Raw genomic sequence first — 19,974 nt, 5'->3', positions numbered from 1 at the left:
CAAAAGCTAACATTTTCCTGTGATGTATATATGAATGGCTTTCTGAGCTTAGAGGGAGCCTCCATAATAGGTTTGAACCCTGGTCATGACAGTCAGTCCATAGTCAACCCTGCTGTTTATCCATTCCTAGAGTTTGGTTGATAAGTTGAGTACTTGGCTTAGCTTTTCCAAACGAAGGAACGAAGAAGGGGACCAAATGAGGATTTTGTCCTGTAAGGCTCAGTCCTCTGTTATTGACACTACCTCGCTAATGTGGGAAATGGATGAAGGCAAGCAAATATGAATGTGTACATGTTTATATATGTATATTTCTGTGTACATGTATGTATATGTTGATATGTATATCTGCATTTATGTGTTTTAGATATTTGATGATGATGAATAAGACAAGAATGTATGGCTGTGAATTTATGTAAGTCTTGTAAAATATATTCAGGAAGACAGCATCATTACTCTCCAGAATATTGAGGAATGTATATAAAAGTTTTGCAAGAGATGACAGAGAAAGCAGAATTCCCTAAGGAAGGAAATTTAGAAAGAAAAGACTTAATGCCGAACCCTATTAAAAGTTTTGCAAGAGATGACAGAGAAAGCAGAATTCCCTAAGGAAGGAAATTTAGAAAGAAAAGACTTAATGCCGAACCCTATTAAAAGTTTTGTAGGGTGTCAGTGTACTTAGTACCAACAGTATAAGATGTTTTCGTAAATCAATTTGTTAAATGTACAAAAGTCCAGTTTGAGGCCAGGCCTTACATGAAACATAAAAAAAGGACTGAAATTATTGAAAATTGAAGAGAGAAGGAGATTAAGCTTAATTTTTGGAGGAAGTTGAAACCTGCCTTTTGAAAAAGAGCTGGTTGTAGCTGTTAAGGAAAAACATGAGATAGGAAGGGGAAGGAACAGATTTGATAATGGCTTTCCATTGAGTTGACAATAGTTACTCAGTAATCATATGACACATTGGTTTGCCAAGTAGTACATGATCTTGCTCAGTGCTTTTCAACTATTTCTATTATGTGGCATGCATGTAAATTGGTTTCAGCTTTGTATCACAATACTTGCAAGGTTTTCATGGCATGCTGGTGAACTGCAGCTAACCAGTTGAAAAAATTATTGGAGGATATGATAATGTTAGGCTCACAAGCAGCAGAGAAGAAGACAAGGTGATTAGAAAGTAATAACAGCATCAAAAAATGAAAAAGCTGAAGTGGGGGTTAATATGTGAGGAGGATGAGTAAAGCTGCACATAAATAGATTTGGAATAAAGTATATGGCTGCCTAGAAAAATGATCATATGGGTGATAATTGGATAAAATCAGTGATAGCTCTGCTCCATGGACGGAAAGAAATTGAAAGTTGTTGTAAGAATTAGGCAAAGTATTTTTAAGCCACGGCATGCTCATTAAGCTATTTAGCTATTTGATAAGCTAGTGATGTCTAGATTGGGTTGCTGAACTCTGTGTAGGTAAAGGAAAAGATGAATGTATGAATAGAAGAGGGTGTGGTTACCAGATCTGTGTATTTAGGCAAGTAGTGAAGAATAATGTTTACTAGAGAAAAAGAAGAATGTGTTTAGAATTTAATGATAATGTGCGATGGAGGTATTTTCATATTTCATTTGGAGGTGTGAATAGACATTATTCTTACTTGATTGATCAACTTAGTGTGCAAAGTAGATAGTTAAGAAATGCCTTTGTGTTGGAGAGGCATATGTTAACTTTGACTTATTGGTCTTTAGTTGATGACATATATGTGAGTTAGCATGAGTTATCCCAAATAAATAGGAGTGGAGTAAAAGATGATAGATTGTTAGATTAATAGATATGATTGATAGACAGATAGATTACCTGTTTTGTTACAGGTTATTCAAAAGTTATTAACTTGTGGATAAGAGATTGGTTTAATTATTATTATGATATGAGTCCCAACATTGTTGTATAGATGCAAGTCATGGGCCTTGATTGCAAAAGGAAAGAAAAGGTTGAACTCATTGGAAGTGATTGCCAAAGAATGATAGATGATATGAGTGACAGTGTATGAGTGAGATGCAGTAGGAAGCATAATCTGATTGAAAGAGCTGACCAGGGTGTTCATTTTAGAAAGGCAATTGAAGAAAGACAGATTAAGAGAATAGATGCATCAGAAGTTGATGGAGCATAGGGACTGGGAGATAGAAGATAGAAGTATGGAATGGAGGCTTTGAGTTTTTGCACCCTGAGCATTCAAGAGGGTGGAAGGCATGCTCAGAGTAGATTGAGTTGGATCAGTTTTATAGATGGGGATGACATGCTGTTAGTGGCCTGAAGTAGGGCAAAAAAAGTGGCCTGTAGAAACCATGGACCAGTCTGTGGAGCTTCGTTGTGAATGGTAAGCTATGGTTTCAGCATACGTTTGGCTGCCAGAGGATGCAAGTATTTGAATGAGGCCATTGTTTGTTTGTTTTAGATGCCAACTCACGAATGCAGGAAAAGTAATTAGACCCAGAACATGTTTCTCACAGTACATTATACGACAGCCGTGGAGTAGATGTGTGAGTGAATGTGTGAGGTCATTGTTCGTCTGTTCCTAGAATTACTTTATTAAGTTGGGAAATACAGTTTGGTATGAAATAAGAAGGATTGAAATTCAAGAGTGTTGGAATAATAGTTGGAAGATGTCTCAGTACATATTTGTAGGTCATTGTCCTTTGATCTGTTAGTCACCATTATTAAATGTAGAAAAATTACCAATTCGAAGATGTCCATCCCATAAGTATAACCAGTCTCCAACATGCTAAATGTGCTCATCATAAATGAAGGGATAAATTGTCACAGAAAAGTTACTTCTTGATGTGTTAGGGGAATACTGTTAAGGTTTCATTATGGGGGAGTTTAATGAAGAATGACAGCTAGGAAACTATAGTGTAAGAATTAGATTTTTCCCTAAAAGGTTCTGAGAGTATGGGGCAGTCTTTTGCATTTGATAAATTGGTTTTCCTTCAGAGGTTGATTGCATCTTGCATTTGTCCTTTCTTTATGACAGACAGAAATGTTAAGAGTCACACTGATACACATTGCAGAAATTTCCTTGGTACATGATTTTTATATATAAAAAAGACACAGAATGATTGCATATTGTAGAATCCATTATTTATTTTGGTTAATAGATTATCCTTACCATAATTGATAAATGAATTTGCAGGCTCAGGATAATGAACATTGGAAAAACTAGTAACATAAAAATTGTTTTAATCCAAGACTGTTTTAATACTGGTACTGTATATTAATAAAATCCATTGCAAATAACCAGTCATTATGATAATCACTCTAAGCTACCCAATATGAAATATATTTCAACATGATTTGGTTAAGCAGCATGGTGATGTGTAGAATGTAGGATCCTTAGTAAAGAAGTATTGTGTCATGGTTAGGAATAGCTTTGCTCATATAAAGATTTTTCATACATTGAGATTAATATGTATTGCAGTGTTCTATTTGTCTGTTGATTTGCCTGCTGTAATTCTTTATATTGGTATTATTTTATGATTTCATTTGCTGTGCTTATTGTACTGGCTCACAGTATCTTAAATTTTTTTTTAAATATTCCAGGAATTGCAGTATAGATGATAAGCTGTCACTGCATCCAATAATTCATAACTTTTAATCGTGAATGCCTCTTTAATAAATATTAAAGAATACCATTAATTATGATAAATTTGTGCATTGTGTCAAGTTTTATGTACAAGTTATACTGAATGCTTTCCTGTAGGTCTAAATAACTGCATTTTAAGAGTTTATCTTTTAATGAATTTTTCTCCTAAGCATTTAATGTTTGATAAATAATTTTGTAATCCATGTGAGTACTTTATGATTGTTGTATCTATCTTTTGTGTTACTTCAGATTGTATTTTTGTTTATTAATGTAGCATTATTTTACACATTTCTTGAAATTTTTGGATTTAATGCATACTTTGTATTTTTAAGAATATGGTATTGTTTATATAATGAACATGTTTTACACATATCTTACACTGTGTATGTCCCATTTTGTAAAAAATTTTCTTTCAGGTATGATATGTTTGTGTCTATCGTACTCATTTTTTATATAAGTATTTTATTCAAAATTAGATAATATAAAGATTTTGTCTGAGTGCAGTGGTAAGCCAGGGACACCTGTGCTCAGAACTCCCAATCAGGCATATTTCAGACAACACTTTACTTGAATAGAAAAAAATAGAGGCTTGAAGAATAATCCTGCCATTGTCAGAAAATCATACCATATTGCTCCTGCTTGCTAAATGGTAGTTAGGTTGCTGTTTTTCCATGGGAGTGTTCTGTTCATTGAGATCATAAATTCAAGGATTAAGAGGGTTGGTTAAGCTTTTGTCATCCCATGCATTTACTGAAGAAAACCAATGATCCACAGTGATGCTGTTAACCACCATTCCTGCTCAGAGTGTCACTTGGATTGTTTTAATTTTCCTGATGGTTACATAGGCATCTTCAAGTGAGTAAGCTATCTGTAATGAAGCCTCACCACAGGCCAGTTTTCATTTACAGTGCAATTTGACTCCTGGTCAGTAATTTTGATCTTGATGATTAAGCAATAACAAGTGAGCCAACCATTCCTTTAGTGGAAAGTAGCAATTGGCATGCAGTCACACTTTCACCACTCACATTCCACTGAGTAGCAGCAAGCAGCTTATACATCACCACACTAGTATCATAGCACAAGATGACCTCTTTCTTGGGAAATGAGAAACTGACCTATCACAAGTAGGTATGATGCAGGTGATGGATATAAAACTAATTGACTTATAAGTAATGAAGATTTTTTTTAGGTTAAGGCTTAGGGAATCTGCCAGGTATAGTCATTCTATATGTGTATTTGTGGAGTCGAGTAGAGAGATAGATAAGGCCAGATGGATCATAGTAGATGGTTCCTGTCATCCACAGAGGGTAGGCATAGGCTTGGACAAATTATGTTTATTTTAATCCCCCACCTCCACCATTCCCCACATAGCAAGTAGTGCTAGGAACAGATAAAGGAAGGCCTCATTTGCTCACCTCCTTCCTCAGTCTACCATGTATAATGTACCTAAACCAGAACCATCCTACCCATAGCCAAGCTCCACAGACCTCTCTAGGGTCTCTGTTGACCATATGATTTCTCTGTTTACATGTGTATCAGAGCACAAATTATTTTGAGTTTTGGTTTGCCTTCTCCATCTTCATTTGATGAGAAAAAAAGAGGCATGGACTTTGTTAGTGTTTGTCATTCACTACTCACATTCTTCCTTAACAAACAGTTGCTTTAGATTTACAGTTCCCAGCACAGCATTGTGGCCTAAACTCTGGTATGAATATTGGCATTGACTATTGTGCCAGTATATGAAGTTGTAGTTCCCTGCTGCTGTGATTATACATAGAAAAGGAATAGTTCTAACATGGATGATGCTTTCATCAAATATCAGGAAAAGGAAAGTAGAAGAATTACCCAAGCCACCACTCCTTGATGCAGCATCAGATAGATTTCTCTTTAACTGGGATGTAGTCTTGTGCTGTGTGCACATTCTAGTCATCTTTTATGTTGATTTACCCTTGTTGTTCATTCTTATTGAATTATCAAACATTTCTTCTTAGTAATCTTTATGTTTGACAGTTTTCTTCTGGGAAGAGCGTTTTAGTACTAGTATTCCTTCATTTAGAGTACTGATATTAAATGACCCTCACCATGTTTCTCAGATAGCTTCAAACTTTGAAAACAAAGAAGGAATGGGGCATGGGAGGGATCTCACATTTTCTCATCTATCTCATAAGTTCCTCCCGGGAGATTTTGAATTGAAAATGCAGTTTTTTGGAAAGTTGCTTAGTAATATTACTTTCTTCAGCCTATCATATGACGAACGTGCTATATTTCATATAGATACCTGGATATTTGCTCCTGTTTATGGTAGGTGACTCAGTAAACTTTTTTGTTGGAGGCTTTTATTGCTTCTTGCTATTGCTATTCCTTTTTTCTCTCCAGGCAAAATTGTAAAGTCAGCTTCTGCTTCATTGATTTCTTTTTGATGACCTTGCTTAGGAGAAAATGTGACAGCTCAGGTTTTGCTTTGTCTGTCTTGACTCCATCATACACAATATTGTGCATGATTAATGTAGGCAGTGGAATACCATATAATTTTAATTTTACTGTTTTTGTTGCTTTAGATTTGATCATTTAGAATTGAGCCTCATGGAAAATAGAGTCATGGAAGCAGTTTTTCATTCAACTTTGTGTTTTAAGTGAAAGTTTTGTCTATAACTTATTGTTTTCGTGCCTCGTTCAGTGAGTTAGGGAACGGGCAAACATGCTCATTTGCGCACAAATTTTATATCTCCCATGTAAAATTCACCAAAAACAGGTCCTACCATCCATATCTTTTTTTTATCTAGAAACTAGGATCATTGTAGGATATGCAGAACTCCAGTTTGTTAAGTTTCATAAATATGATGTTTGAATATGAGCTTAAGTGTTTTGGTATCTTTGGATGACACAACATGCTTCATTGAAATGCAAGCTTGCATAAGTTTTACAGAAAGCCAATGCTTTTTGTGATTGGAATGTAGGCATAGGAAAAAACAGGAGAGTGAAAAATTTGTATAAAGGTCAATAGTCTTTCTTAAGGAAAGCAGGGGATATTATGTCTTTCCTCTTTTGCTGCCATTTTCCTCAATATATTTGCTCAATGAATCTTAGTAAAGTTTGCTCTAGAAGCTTGAAATTTGGCATACATTTCCTAGCTGTAATTTACAGATAGCCATAGTTTTGTAGGTTAGGGTAGATGAAAAACAAGCGGTAAAGATGGATAGCTTTGCTATATGCAGCTGTAGGACTGATAGCAGAGAGAATTAAGTTGAAAGGAAATTTGTTGGATGAAAATCTTTTAAGATAGTATGGTCATGTATTGGATTCTTCATTTCTTTTAGAGGCATGGGTGTAATGGAGATTTTATATTACATAAAGAGTCATTGTATTGTACATCGAAGAAGATTAAGAAGTGCTTGTATTAGTGTGGATTTATGTTTCACTGAAACACACTGAGTATCAGTTAAGAATATATGGAAGTGAACCTTAAGTCTGTATGCTCTTGATACACTTAATGTAGATGGGAGTAAAGATGATAGATATAGTTTAAAAGGTTGATTTAGTCTTTAAGACATACTTTTCAGAGCCTAGGTGGAGTTAACAGGGGATACATATGTTGCTATATCTACCCTATAGTTTACTTTGCAGAAACAAGTGCAGTGTAGTACCATCCTCTCTTAATGGCTATGACCACATGTTGTTGGCCTGTTGATTGTCTGCTACATGAACTTTTTTTCTGGTAATGATGAAGCTACTACACTACTGATCTTCAACATTCTTTGCATTTTCAGAAAATTTTTGATGGGAGCTTTGAGCATAAGTTTTCACAGCTCACCTTGTCATGGCTTAGAAAGGCCCCAGAAATCAGAGTTCATTTACTGAAGAGAGAATGTTTCAAGGATATTGATATCATTAATCATAAAATGATCATATGATAATGATACATATCCTGATTTGAAAGTTTTGCCTATGTATGACCTTGTGTAATACACCCATAAATTTTATTTACTACAGTATCTATCTAGACAAAGATGATACACCCATTGATTTCATTCACCTCAGTTATTCATCCTTATTTTGTTTTTCATTATACTTACATGTATTCACCCAAACATTCTTTTACATTTAGTTGTTATGAATTTATGAGTTGTTTGTAGCAACTTTAGGTTCTAATGAAATATTAAGTTGCTATAATGTAGGGTTTACAAATATCCATTTATGTGATGATTAACCTTTGATAATATCTCTATGGAATATGATTATCTGATTAGTCCATAATCAAAACATCTTGCTTTGGTCTGCATAAAATTGATGATACATTTCAGAGTTTCATGCAGGCTAGAGTTGAATTTTAGTTGGTTCTTGGAGTTCTTCCAATTGGCTTTTGGAGGAATTTTTGTCTCAACTGTTTTTCATCATAGTGAGAGGAATGGGTAAATTAGTGTTCCCAAAGATCATGATCTAAGACACACATATAAGTGCTGGAAAGAAATGTGAAGATTTTTTTCTTTCTCAGAAAACATCAATGAGATTGGTAATGAGGAGCATAGGATATGGAGAATTATAAGTTTTTTCTTTCATGAAAGAGAATGTTTTGAAGTGTTATTGATGTAGTGATTGTCTAGATATGAAATAGGCAACACAGTGTAGTCTGAATGAATTATCTAAGGAGCTTTAGATTTCTGGGATAAAGGGAATTTGAAAAGTGAACTGTCAAGTGGCTCTAGATGTTTAGAGAGATTAATGTTAGATAAGATGAGAATGTGAAGAGACATCTTCATGTGATATGTTTGAGCATAAAAAATTTTTTTTCTTCTTTTTCTTTCATACATGTTCGCCATTTCCTGCATTAGCAAGGTAGCATTAAGAAAAGAGGACTGAGCCGTAGAGGGAATATCCTCACTTGGGGGGAAAAAAAAAAGAGTGGGGGGGGGGGGGGGGTGGCTGGAAATCCTCCCCTCTTGTGTTTACTTTTCCAAAAGAAAACAGAGAAGGGGGCCAAGTGAGGAGGATTTTCTCTCTAAGGCTCAGTCCTATGTTCTTAACGCTACCTTGCTTACATGGGAAGTAGCGAATATGTATGAAAATATGTATGTATATAACTTTCTTTTATTTATTTATTTTTTTCCTGGCGCTACCTCGCTGAAAGGTGGGGGGGGGGGAGCTATTTCCTGTGTGGCGGGGTAGCGAAGGGAATGGATGAAGGCAGCAAGTATGAATGTGCACATGTGTATATATATGTATGTGCCTCTGTATGAATATGTATGTTTATGTTAATATATAATGTGTCTGTGAGTGGTTAGGCCATTCTTCGTGTCTTTCCTTACGCTACCTTGCTGACGTGGGAAACAGCAATTAAGTATAAAAAGAAAAAAAGAAAAAAAAAATGTATGTTATTATGCTTAATCAATGTTTCCTGCATCAGTGAGGTAGCATCAGTAAACAAGACAAAAAATGGCCCATCCACTCATATACACATATATATACATAAACACTCATACACGCCCATATCCATACATATGCATATTAACATATACACATAAACTTATACATACACATGCACAGACACATACATAAATACACATGTACATATTCATACTCGCTTGCCTTCATTCATTCCTGTCGCTACCCCACCCCCACAGGAAACAGCATTGCTGCCCACTGCTTCAGTGAGGTAGTGCCAGGAAAACAGACAAAAAAGGCCACATTTGTTCTGAAACCACCCTGTGTGAATTAGAGAAAATATAATCTTCACTTTATGGATTAACATATTTTGCTTTGATTATTTTACCATTCTTAGTGAACTAGAAAATTTTACATAATCTTCACCTGATGGATATACTTATGCTTTGATTTTTCTAAATCAGACAAGTCTATCTCATATATAAGACACATCTCCACTCAGCAGGGAAAGTGCTAGAATTTTTAGTATTTTTTCTTTAAATTTAACTTTTTATGTTGTTTCAGTAATAGATAGAACTCCATTCTTGATTTGATTAACTTCATGTTTAGTTATTTCTATTTTTAGTTAGAATCTGCTCTTTTAAATTTTTGTGATGGTATTTTTCTACCCATAGCACTGAATTTTTTCTAGAATAATTTTTTGTTGCTTTCACCACTATCCAGTCTAATCTGCTTCCCTATTTTCCCTCTGTCAGCCGGGCTTACCAGATCACAAAAAACAGGAGATACAAGCAAATTTACACCAACCTCTCAGTCGTCGACAGACTACTGACGATTCTGATGATGATCTTGATGATGTACATTATGAACAGGGTCGTACTGAGACCAAGAAGGGTGTGGAGGCAAGTAGTTTATCTTGGTTCAAGGAACATTGATAAAGAATTCACTGAAAAATATACATTGATAATAATGTCTTTTGAGATGAATGTTGGAAATGTCGTATGGGAAACTTTGCTAGATGGGAGGAGATAGCCTTGAATGTAGTTAGGTTGAAAGACAGATTTATGTTATAGAGCACCTTTAGGAATTGCACCTGTAAAACATTTATGACAGTAATACATGGAACTTGCTGTAATTTTGTTTATGGGGGATTTCTTTTTTTGTCTTTAAATATGTTATCAAGTGAAGTGGTTGTATATTTGTAAAGAATTTAGTGTCACTTGATGAATCAGCTTAGTATGAAAAGTGAAAGAGTAAAAGTGCTTCTATTAGTGTGGAATTTGATGTTCCTCTTTAAAACTGGACAGTGGTAGAGATTGTTTTTGAGTGAACTGAGGGGCTTTATGCAAACACCTGATCCTCTGTATGGAAATAAGGGCGGAGTTTAGGGTGATAGAATATATTGATAGAACCTCTTTATTTCTTGAATGCCTTTCGATAATTTCTTGTGTGTTTTATTCCAAACAGATTGATCGTGCCAGTGCTGGTGCAGTCAGACGTACTAAAGCAGAAAAAGTGGCTGATACTGAGGAAGAAGATGAATTTGGCTACACCAAGAGTGAGTGTTAGATTATTATTTGATTGTTTGTAATTTGATGTGCAGTAGCAGGGAGAAATATGGTTTTTTGATATTGAATGGTTTTCTAGGTTGTAACCCTTCTTGAATCTGAAATCTTACAGTATTTTAAGGTCACTAATATTCCAGCATTAGCAGCTAGAGTTCACCAGTTATGGAGACTTGCCATGACCACCCCTTTGCGGGAGTTCCCAAAGGGAATGGACACAAGAAAGATATAGATAGATGGATAGATTACTAATACTGTAAAGAAAATATATGTTCATACCAAAATAAGAATTGGAACAAAATAATTCAGCTATTTGTGCAAGCCTTTAAATCAGAAAAGATAGAGTTCACATTCATTTTTAATGAGAGTGGTTTTTCATTATTTCCAATTTAATGATCAGATACGTTTCTCTCTTGAATGTGAACATCAAAGAGTCAGAATTATTTTTTCATATTTATTGCATTGATAATGCGATATATGTGTGTTCTGTTTAGAAAAATTTATGGCGATGGATAGAGTACTTCAAGAAATGAAGAAACTGTCACTTTCTTGAATTATATATATTCTGGGATTGAAGTTAATTGAATGATTAAGATCAGTTATTGGCATGTTATGCTGATGACTGTTTAGCATCTTTATTTGAAGTTAATATGTAGTTGTTGTGAAATGGAATAAAGAGTGAAGAGTTATTGAGTCTGCAAAGGTAAGTGGTTTGAAAAGGAACAAGGGCTCATATCCATGTGGAGAAATTCATGTTAGTTACACTCTACTTTTATGAACTGTTTCTGTATGCGCTCATTCTTCATTGGGTTGAAAAACAATGAAATCTTCTATTCTGCACCACAGAAAACAAGGTATTGTATTGATAAATGTTTTTCTGTTACTGATTCATGTCTAGTTCTTTGGGGATATTCAAGATACATAATTAATCCCCTCATTAATGATGCCTTCTGTTGCAGTAATGTCAGTTTGATTTTAGGATTTGATAATGTATAATGTTTTGATGAGAGTATAGCTGTTTCTTATATAAAGTGATTTTGTTGAAATAATGAAGCAGAAAGACACTCGGTAGGAATTTGTTGTGGAAATAATGTCATGTTGGAACTGATAGAGTGTGGGTGGAATAAAACTGCAATACTGCAGAACATGAGATGGAGCTTCAGCAATGTCACTGGGCTGAACCAGGGTATATGAAACTGTCTGGGAAAATTTGAAAAGATCTTTGGGGCCTATTTTAGGATAGGAGGCTCTGGTTTTGATTTATTACCCATGACGACCAGAAAAGAGGTGGGAGCAAATGTCGGAAAGTCTTTGGGGTTTGTTTTAGGATAGGAGGTTCTGGTCTTGATTTATTACACACAACAGCTAGAGAAGAGGTGGGAGCAAATGAGACAGTTCTTCATCTGTTCCTGTTGGTACATTGCCGTCACAAGAATCAGAGAACAAGTATGAAGAAATTTTTTTTTTTTATCCCATGACTTGCTTATCATTCTCCTCTGTATTAGGACAGCATCAGGAACAGGCAGTTGAGCCATAGAGTTGATATCTTTGCTTGACTGCTCTTCTTTTCCTACTTGTAGAAAGTGATGATACAGGATGGGAATATTTCTTTCACTCCCAACTCCATTGCCTTGTTGTTGCTTCATGTGACTCAGAAGATACTGTACATCATTAGTTTTTTTCTGTTTCCTCAGGGATGGTATTAATGACAGCAGTAAAATTAATGTTAAAGATAGTAGTAATAATGAGAGTAATGATAAGAGGTACAATAGCAAGTGATGATAAGAAAGTAATATTGAGAGGTGATAAATAAGCAGAAGCGTAGGAGGTTTGGATATTCCTCTCCTTGTATCACCACTGTGCAAAAACAGGAAGAGAAGGAAAGAGGCAAGCAAGTATTTCTTCTCAAAGATTCAGCCTGGGGTGTCTGTGGGAATGTAACCAGGATGAGTAGAAGGGAGAGCTAAGTGCTATGTTTGATAGTATGAGAGAGCAGTGATGAACTTCAGAGAAAATGAGAAATATTTTGGAGGAAGGTGAATATTGTAAGGAGACCAAGAAAAAGTTAGGAGTGACAGATAGTGAAGGGGGTTATAGCAGGCAAAGAAGAGGTTGAAAAAGAAAGGGAGTGAGTATTTTTAAGGACTCGTGAATGTTAGGTGATGTATTTGGGGATGTTGCATGTGTGGGATGAGGTGATATATGAAATAATTGAATTCTCTTGCATGTTATGGGGAAAAGAGAGATGATTGTGAAAGCCTTATTGAAGATGAAGTGTGGCAAAGTAGGATGAGTGGATGGGATTACTGTTGACTTTTTAGTTGGGCTGTTCAGCGTTTGTATAGGTCCAAGTGATGTTCTTGAGAGGACTGGCAGAATGCATGTACAGTGCCCTTATGAAAATTGTTTAAGTGTATCTGGGAAGATTTATAAGAGAAGGAGATTGAGAGAGAAACTATGCTGGATGGAAAATGTGTTGTGTAAGAATTTTGAATGGTTTAAAGATGCATTTAGTCTAGTTATGTGGAATTTAATTGTGTAGCATATGTGTTTAGTGAGGAGGCTAAGTTTTTTAAATGGTTAGTATGATGCACTGATTTTTGTAAGAGAATGTTTTTCATTGGTGATTTTTTGAGGTTGTGATATCTCGCATGTTCTCTTGATTTTTATTATGGTATAGTATTGGATAAGGCAAAATTCTCATTAAAACCCTGACACTTAGCTATTTCATTTGCTGGAATTTGATTAGCTTGTCAGGTTTGACAGAATCCCTTCTGCATCTTGTTGAGGATTTGTTGACCCTTCACATAGTGTGATATTTGTAGCATGAGTTGAAAAAATTTAATCTTGTATGATTTAGATTAACTGATAACCTCAAATGATTTAACTTGATATTTATGCTTCCTGAAATATGATTTTTGGAATGCCTCCAGATTTACAGTTTTATTCAAAGTGTTCCTATTTATCTTCTGAATATTTGGCATCTTTACATTGATTCTCCATTATACTTCGTAATGTATGAGGTTAATATATTCCCTGATGTCTTCCGTAAAGGTGAGAGTTGGGAGAGGGGAGGGGACAGAGGTGGAGGTAGAGGATGGAGAAAGGAAAGGATGAAAAGATTGGTCAGGAAAATCAGGCCTTTCAAATCTTTACTTTTATTACACCCGCATGAGTATCATGTTAAGAGTGCTGCCCTTGGATAATGCTGCATAATTACCTGTGCAGTAACATATTTGTGCAGTATGGGGTGGGAGTTGTACTGTCATGTGGCCCCATCTCTTGAACTTTATCTACTGCAGTGCAACTTTTTTGATTTGTGCAGTCACCTTGTATAGTTTCAAAATTTATTCCATTTTTCCACTGCTTTGATGCTCTTGACTTTATTTGTATATTTTTTGAACAGTTTTCTTGCTTCATGTCTTTTGGACTTTGCTTGTTGTATCTTTGCCCCTTTTAAGGAACTGTTCATTGCTTATATCAGATAGGTTTAGAAATGAAGTGTATGGTCAAAGCCACACCTTACTTTTTTCTCTTTCATGGTGGGTAAATTTTTTGTTTAATCTATTACTGTTGCTTTGCTCTTAAATCTGGCACCATTTTTGATGCTAGTTTTTGGACCCCCCCCCCTCTCTCTCTCTCTCTCTCTCTCTCTCTCTCTCTCTCTCTCTCTCTCTCTCTCTCTCTCTCGAAGTTCACATCAAGATCAGGCCTTGATTCATTTATGAAAAGAGTTAAAGAGAGGGAGAGATAGTAAGAGGAAAAATGTCCTAAGTTTTGGAGGAAAAGAAAAAATCTACCTTTTGAAAAAGGCAGATTTTTGACCTGGTCCTTAAGGGTTGGGTCATTAGTCATGGCAGCATATGCAAGGGCCGTATAATGATATGACCCATGCTCAAGGGTCACACCGTTTTGATGAGGGTCATAGCATCGTCCTCAGAAGGGTCATACCAATTTCCTCAAAGGTCGTATCGGTGGGTTTAAGACTTAAGCTTTACTGTTGCGCTGGAGGGTCATGCTGTCATGAGGTGGGTCATACCATCGTACTGCATTTTTTTTTTTTTTTTCTAACATCATGCTTTACGATCGAATCTTTGTGCTCGGGTTGTACTGTCTATCCATGCTTGAGGGGCCAAATGACTCGGATGTGGGGGGTTATTTTGTATTACAGTAAGTGAAGACCAGCGCTCAACTCGTTACCAGACGTCAGTAACTTTTAAGAGTGCATGCAATCCCGGACCATGTAATAGCCTAACATGTCGCTTGGGGGAGGGGGGGGGGGGGACGAGGTACCTGTTGTACGTCCCGAACGCACCGTCAGCGGTAAACAACCACACAACACACTGTACAACTGTAAACAACCGCACATTATGCAGCAGACAACAGTGAGCCACCGCACAACACAACGTACTATGATAAACAGCCACACAACACATCAGACGGCAGTAACAACAACCCCCACACCCCGCGGCGTAGCAGACAACAGTAAACAACATTACGTGCCTCCACTCCAGCACTGACCATGGGAAATGGGAATTACCTGGGCTGGCTGGGGCCATTTGCCTGCAGTTCCTGATCACATTTTGCCGACGGCTTTCACGACAAGCTGGAGGAGGCCAGGCAAGCCAGGTTGGGGGGGGGAGGGTTAATGTTGGTGATAGTGGTGTCGAGGCAGTGGATGGAGTGTTGTGGTGGTAGGGATGGTGGTGTGTTGGGTGTTTGTGTTGTTGGTGGTGGTGGAGGAGAGATTTTTTATGGTGGTGGTGGAGATTATTATGTTGGCGAGATATGGTGGTGGTAAAACGAATGTTGGTGAGGCGTTGGTGACGTTGGAGTGAATGTTGACATTGTGAGGGAGTGGTGGCTTATGGTAATGGGTCGTGTTGGGTGAGGCGGAGCGATCTCTCGGCTGGAGTGGTGGGAGGATAGGCGTTGGCTGGAAGCGAGGAAGGGATGATGGCTGAGGAGAGGGTGTCCTGTGCCCGCTAGGATCCAACACACTCGAGACCCTCGCTTCCTTCGTCTCCCCACAGCGTGGCGATCTACGCCATGGCGGTGACTGATTCGCGTGGGATGGCTTTTTTATTCAAATGAGATGGCTGCGTTGTTCCTCATAACCCCCTCCCCCCGGGGGGGGGGGGGGTGAGAGGGAGGAGGAGGAGGAACTTAGCCTGATAAAAGTTTTGTTTATGGTCTACTGCTGGTGTGCCGTAACTTGTGACTGGGGGCAGCGGGGTGGTTTTTGAGGAGAGTGGTATGTTTCGTATGAGTGCAAGGCTAGAAGACCATGGGTTATTTTTAAGGTGGGCAGGAGGGCTGTGGGTTCGTTCACAGGGCCATGGGATCCTTTTGTGGTGAAGTGGAGGGCCGCGGGTTCGTTTATCATGGGATGGAGAGCCATGGAATCCTTTCGAGGAGCGAGGGTTGTCCCCTGGTTGTGTGGGATGGGAGACCATACGCCCCTTCCTGAGTAATGGGCAGGTAGACCCAATTTCCTGCCCAGTGGTTCTAAAGCACCTCTGTGGAGTAGCCCAAACTTGGACGCTTCTAAGGAAACTTAATTTTCGTAGTTTTCGTCCCAGAAAACGATGCTTAATCGCTTCTTTTTTTTTTTTTCTCTCTCTCCAGGAAGGGTTCGGTATTATGTAACTACCCATGATGTATATATATATATATATGCCGGGCCATCTGTGAGAAGTAAGGGAAGAAGGTCTCCTTAGAACTCTCTCTCTCTCTCTCTCTCTCTCTCTCTCTCTCTCTCTCTCTCTCTCTCTCTCTCTCTCTCTCTCTCTCTAAATTACTCATTTTTCTCCGCAAATGTAATCTTCCCCAATTACCTTTTATCTCCACCTGGACTTTAGTCCCCCTGGTCCTGTACTACCCCAGTGGTAACCATGTCTTCTCCACCTGTACCCCAGCTGCTGAACTTCCCCCCCAGAAGTTTTATTTCCCGTAGAGCTCCTTATCTTTCCCCAGTGCTTCGTATATCCCCTGCAGTCCTCCCCAACCCCTCTACAAATCACAACATCCCCTCCCCAACAGCTCGTAGTCTGCCATAACCATTACTCTGCCACACCATATTTTTTCACTGCCGTCTGCGGGTCGCGCGTATATACGTCTCTCTCTCTCTCTCTCTCTCTCTCTCTCTCTCTCTCTCTCTCTCTCTCTCTCTCTCTCTCTCTCTCTCTCTCTCTCTCTCTCTCTCCGTTCCCCCGACGCTTCGCTTCACCCTCACAACCTCTGGCTTTGCCTCACAACCTTTACAGCCTCTTGCTTCATCTTATAGCCATATACTTCTCACAATCCTGTGCTTCACCCCACAACCTCTTGCTTCACCTCACAACCTTTTGCGTCATCTCTCAATCTCATCCCTCATCTCGCAACCCCTTCTCCCACCTCACAACCTCTTGCTTCGTCTTGCAACCTCCTCCCTCACCTCACAACCCCTTACAAAGTGGGGTGGGGGGGGGGGGGTTGACCACACTGGTCATGACCCCACGATAGGTGTCAGTAGTGGATGGGTGACGAGGGTGGGTTGGGGAGGGATGGGGTGGGGTGTATGTGACCAGCCACCCCATTTCCGTCTCATTTCCTGTGGGATGGGAAGGGGTTTTACCTGTCGTGCGGGGGTAAGGGAGGGATTGTTGCCTTCGTTGAACCTCCTCCCTGTGTTAAGACGTATTATTCATTGAACAGCGTTTGACGCGAGACGTGTGTTATGGGGCGTGGGTATGATCTCGCCCAGCCATTATTCATATTTACTTTATCCTTTTTTAATGCCTCTTTTTCAGTTTTTATCGTGCCATTTCACTTATTCTTGCACTTTTATATCTCGTCTGGGCCATTTCCTTTTCACCATGCCTTTTCTTCTTTATTTGACTTATGTTACTCTTATTTCCTTCTCCTGTTTTCCCCTAATTCGTTGCTGATCAGCTTCCTGTAACCTTCTCATCTTCCTCCCTGATCATTCATTTCCGCCTCTTCCTCTCCGCAGTGGACATAATCTTTTACTGAACAGACACGTTCGTCTTAGCATTAATCACATTCTGCTTGCCACTTGAAGTACAATATATCTCTATGGACTCTTCCTTCGTACACACATTATACATATATATATATATATATATATATATATATATATATATATATATATATATATATATATATATATATATATAATGTGTGTGCATTCGCCTTTCCCGCGTTAGTGAGGGAGCGAGCGTCAAGAACAGACGAATAAGTGGCGTCATTCCCTCACATTATGTATTCCTGCCTGCTCTCCTTCATGCTGTTCATGTTCCTCCCTCCTCCTCCTCTTTTTTTTTCCGCACCCTTTCCCTCCTTGTCATGTCTTCTTGTTTTTCCCTCAGGTCTGCCGTCATTCCTAGTTTTCCCTCGCTATTCTTCCCTCGGATGCTTGGAGGGAAGCTACCTGCCTGTCTTTGTTCGTCGCTCCCTCTTCTTTCCATCAGTCTTATTGGTCTGCTGTCCGCTCTCCATCTTGGTAGCGTCCGTCAGGTGTTCGGTTCTCATGTCTCCATCATGGGGCCATATATCTCCCTCTAGACTGTCAAGTTCTCCCTCAAGGTTATCATACAACTCCCCTAGAGTGTCATATCTCCCTCAAGGTCTTGTCATGTCTCTCCCAGGTCACCATGAGGGCCCTGTCATGTCTCCCAGGTCACCATGAGGGCCCTGTCATGTCTCCCAGGTCACCATGACGGCCCTGTCATGTCTCCCAGGTCACCATGAACGTCCTGTCATGTCTCCCAGGTCACCATGAGGGCCCTGTCATGTCTCCCAGGTCACCATGAAGGAAGGGGACATTCGTTCCTTGCGATCATCAGCCAGGACCCCTTCCCCTGCCTGGGATCCTTTGTTTCTCCTGCCTTACCACGCTGTCCTTTCCCATCCTTCGCTTTGCTTCTTATTATTCCTGCAGCTTTTTTTTTGTGTTCCTTCCCTTCCCTTATCTCTCTGTCTCAGTCGGTCTTTAGCCCCCCCCCCCCCCACCCCACCCCACCTCCCACCCCCTGATTCGTCTATCACGACCATCTCGCGCGCGTGCGCGTCTCTCTCCCAGATTTGATGTTGTCTCTTCCTCCTCTGAATTCCTTTTCCTTTTTTTTTTAATGTGTCTTTGTTCTGCGAATTTGGTGGTCTAAATTCCACTTTTTTTTCCTTCTTGTTCTTTTCCTCTTAATCTGATTTTTGTATACGTTCCCTCTCCCTCCCCCCTTTTTATCTATTTGCATATATATCTATTTTTATCTATTTATCAGTCTATCTATATCCGTCTATCTTTATGTAATTGTCTTTGTGCGTGTTTTCCTTAGAATCCAGAACTTTCCTTTCTCCTGTGTGTGTATGTGTGTGTGCATGTGTGTGTGTGTGTGTGTGTGTGTGTGTGTATGTGGGTCATTCCTTCGAACCCGTGATCCTTTCATCCCATGATGACTGGCCTCTCCACTGACCCATTACTCCGACTGGGAATTTTTCGCTCCCCCACTCCCCGTCTTCTTTCATCCCTCCCCCGCCCTCCATTCTCTTTCCTCAGTTTTCTCATATTGCCTCTTCTTGCCATTCCGTGACGACCCCTGAATGTCGCACTATGTTGCCCCCAGGATTCGCCTTATGGCCTGGGGATAAGGTCGTGAATACCCCTCCCCCCCTCCCCTGCCTTCTTGTAAAGTTACCCCCTGTGGAGCGGACATCCCGTTTTCTATTCCGTGGAGAATGGATAATCCTCCTCGTCCTCCGTTTCCCACGGGTACAGGCGTTATCCGGGGTCGTCTGTCACACACCACGATTTTGACTGACTTCATTTACCTCCGGAATAATCGTCTCGAACATCTTCATTCTCTTCTTTCATTTCTTTCACAGTAGTGACGGTGAGTACAGCCCCAAACATCATTTTCTTCAGTACCCTGGGTTTGTGTTCCATGTTATCGTGCACGTAAAGCTCCCCTTTTGGGGAATTCAATTCTCCTTGGGGTGAGGTAACCTGGCTTCTTTGTCCTCCGCTTTTAAATGCATTCACACCTTCATTTCCATCTGTAATCTTGTGCAATAATAACCTCTTTGTTGCCTGTTATCTCCCCCCCCCCCCCCACTCACCACCACTCCATTACCGCACCACGTTTTTTATTTTCCAGGGGTCACTCCCCTTTGTTCTCTTTCCTGCACTCATCACGCTTTTGTTATGTTATTTTTCTCTTATCTGGACTTTTTTTTTTTTTTCGTACTAGCAGTCTACTTTGCCCCCGTCAATCAACGTGTAGTGTGTGTGTGTGTGTATGTGTGTGTGTATGTGTGTGTGTGTGTGTGTGTGTGTGTGTGTGTGTGTGTGTGTGTATGTGTGTGTGTGTATGTGTGTGTGTGTATGTGTGTGTGTGTATGT

The 19,974-nt window shown here is 39.1% G+C and overlaps 1 protein-coding gene across 1 annotated transcript in view; it reads left to right on the top strand.

Moving 5' to 3' along the window:
- LOC139757455 (multiple PDZ domain protein-like) overlaps positions 1–19,974 on the top strand; it is a 963,136-nt gene that overhangs the window by 655,068 nt on the left and 288,094 nt on the right. Inside the window, exons 34-35 of the mRNA XM_071677982.1 lie at positions 9,750–9,911; positions 10,477–10,567. Of these exons, the coding sequence (XP_071534083.1) occupies positions 9,750–9,911; positions 10,477–10,567 (253 nt within the window). The remainder of the gene's footprint in view (positions 1–9,749; positions 9,912–10,476; positions 10,568–19,974) is intronic.

The sequence above is a fragment of the Panulirus ornatus genome, chromosome 26 (assembly GCF_036320965.1).
Source record: "Panulirus ornatus isolate Po-2019 chromosome 26, ASM3632096v1, whole genome shotgun sequence".
Lineage (NCBI taxonomy): Eukaryota > Metazoa > Arthropoda > Malacostraca > Decapoda > Palinuridae > Panulirus > Panulirus ornatus.
This window is presented reverse-complemented; position numbering and strand designations above follow the sequence as displayed.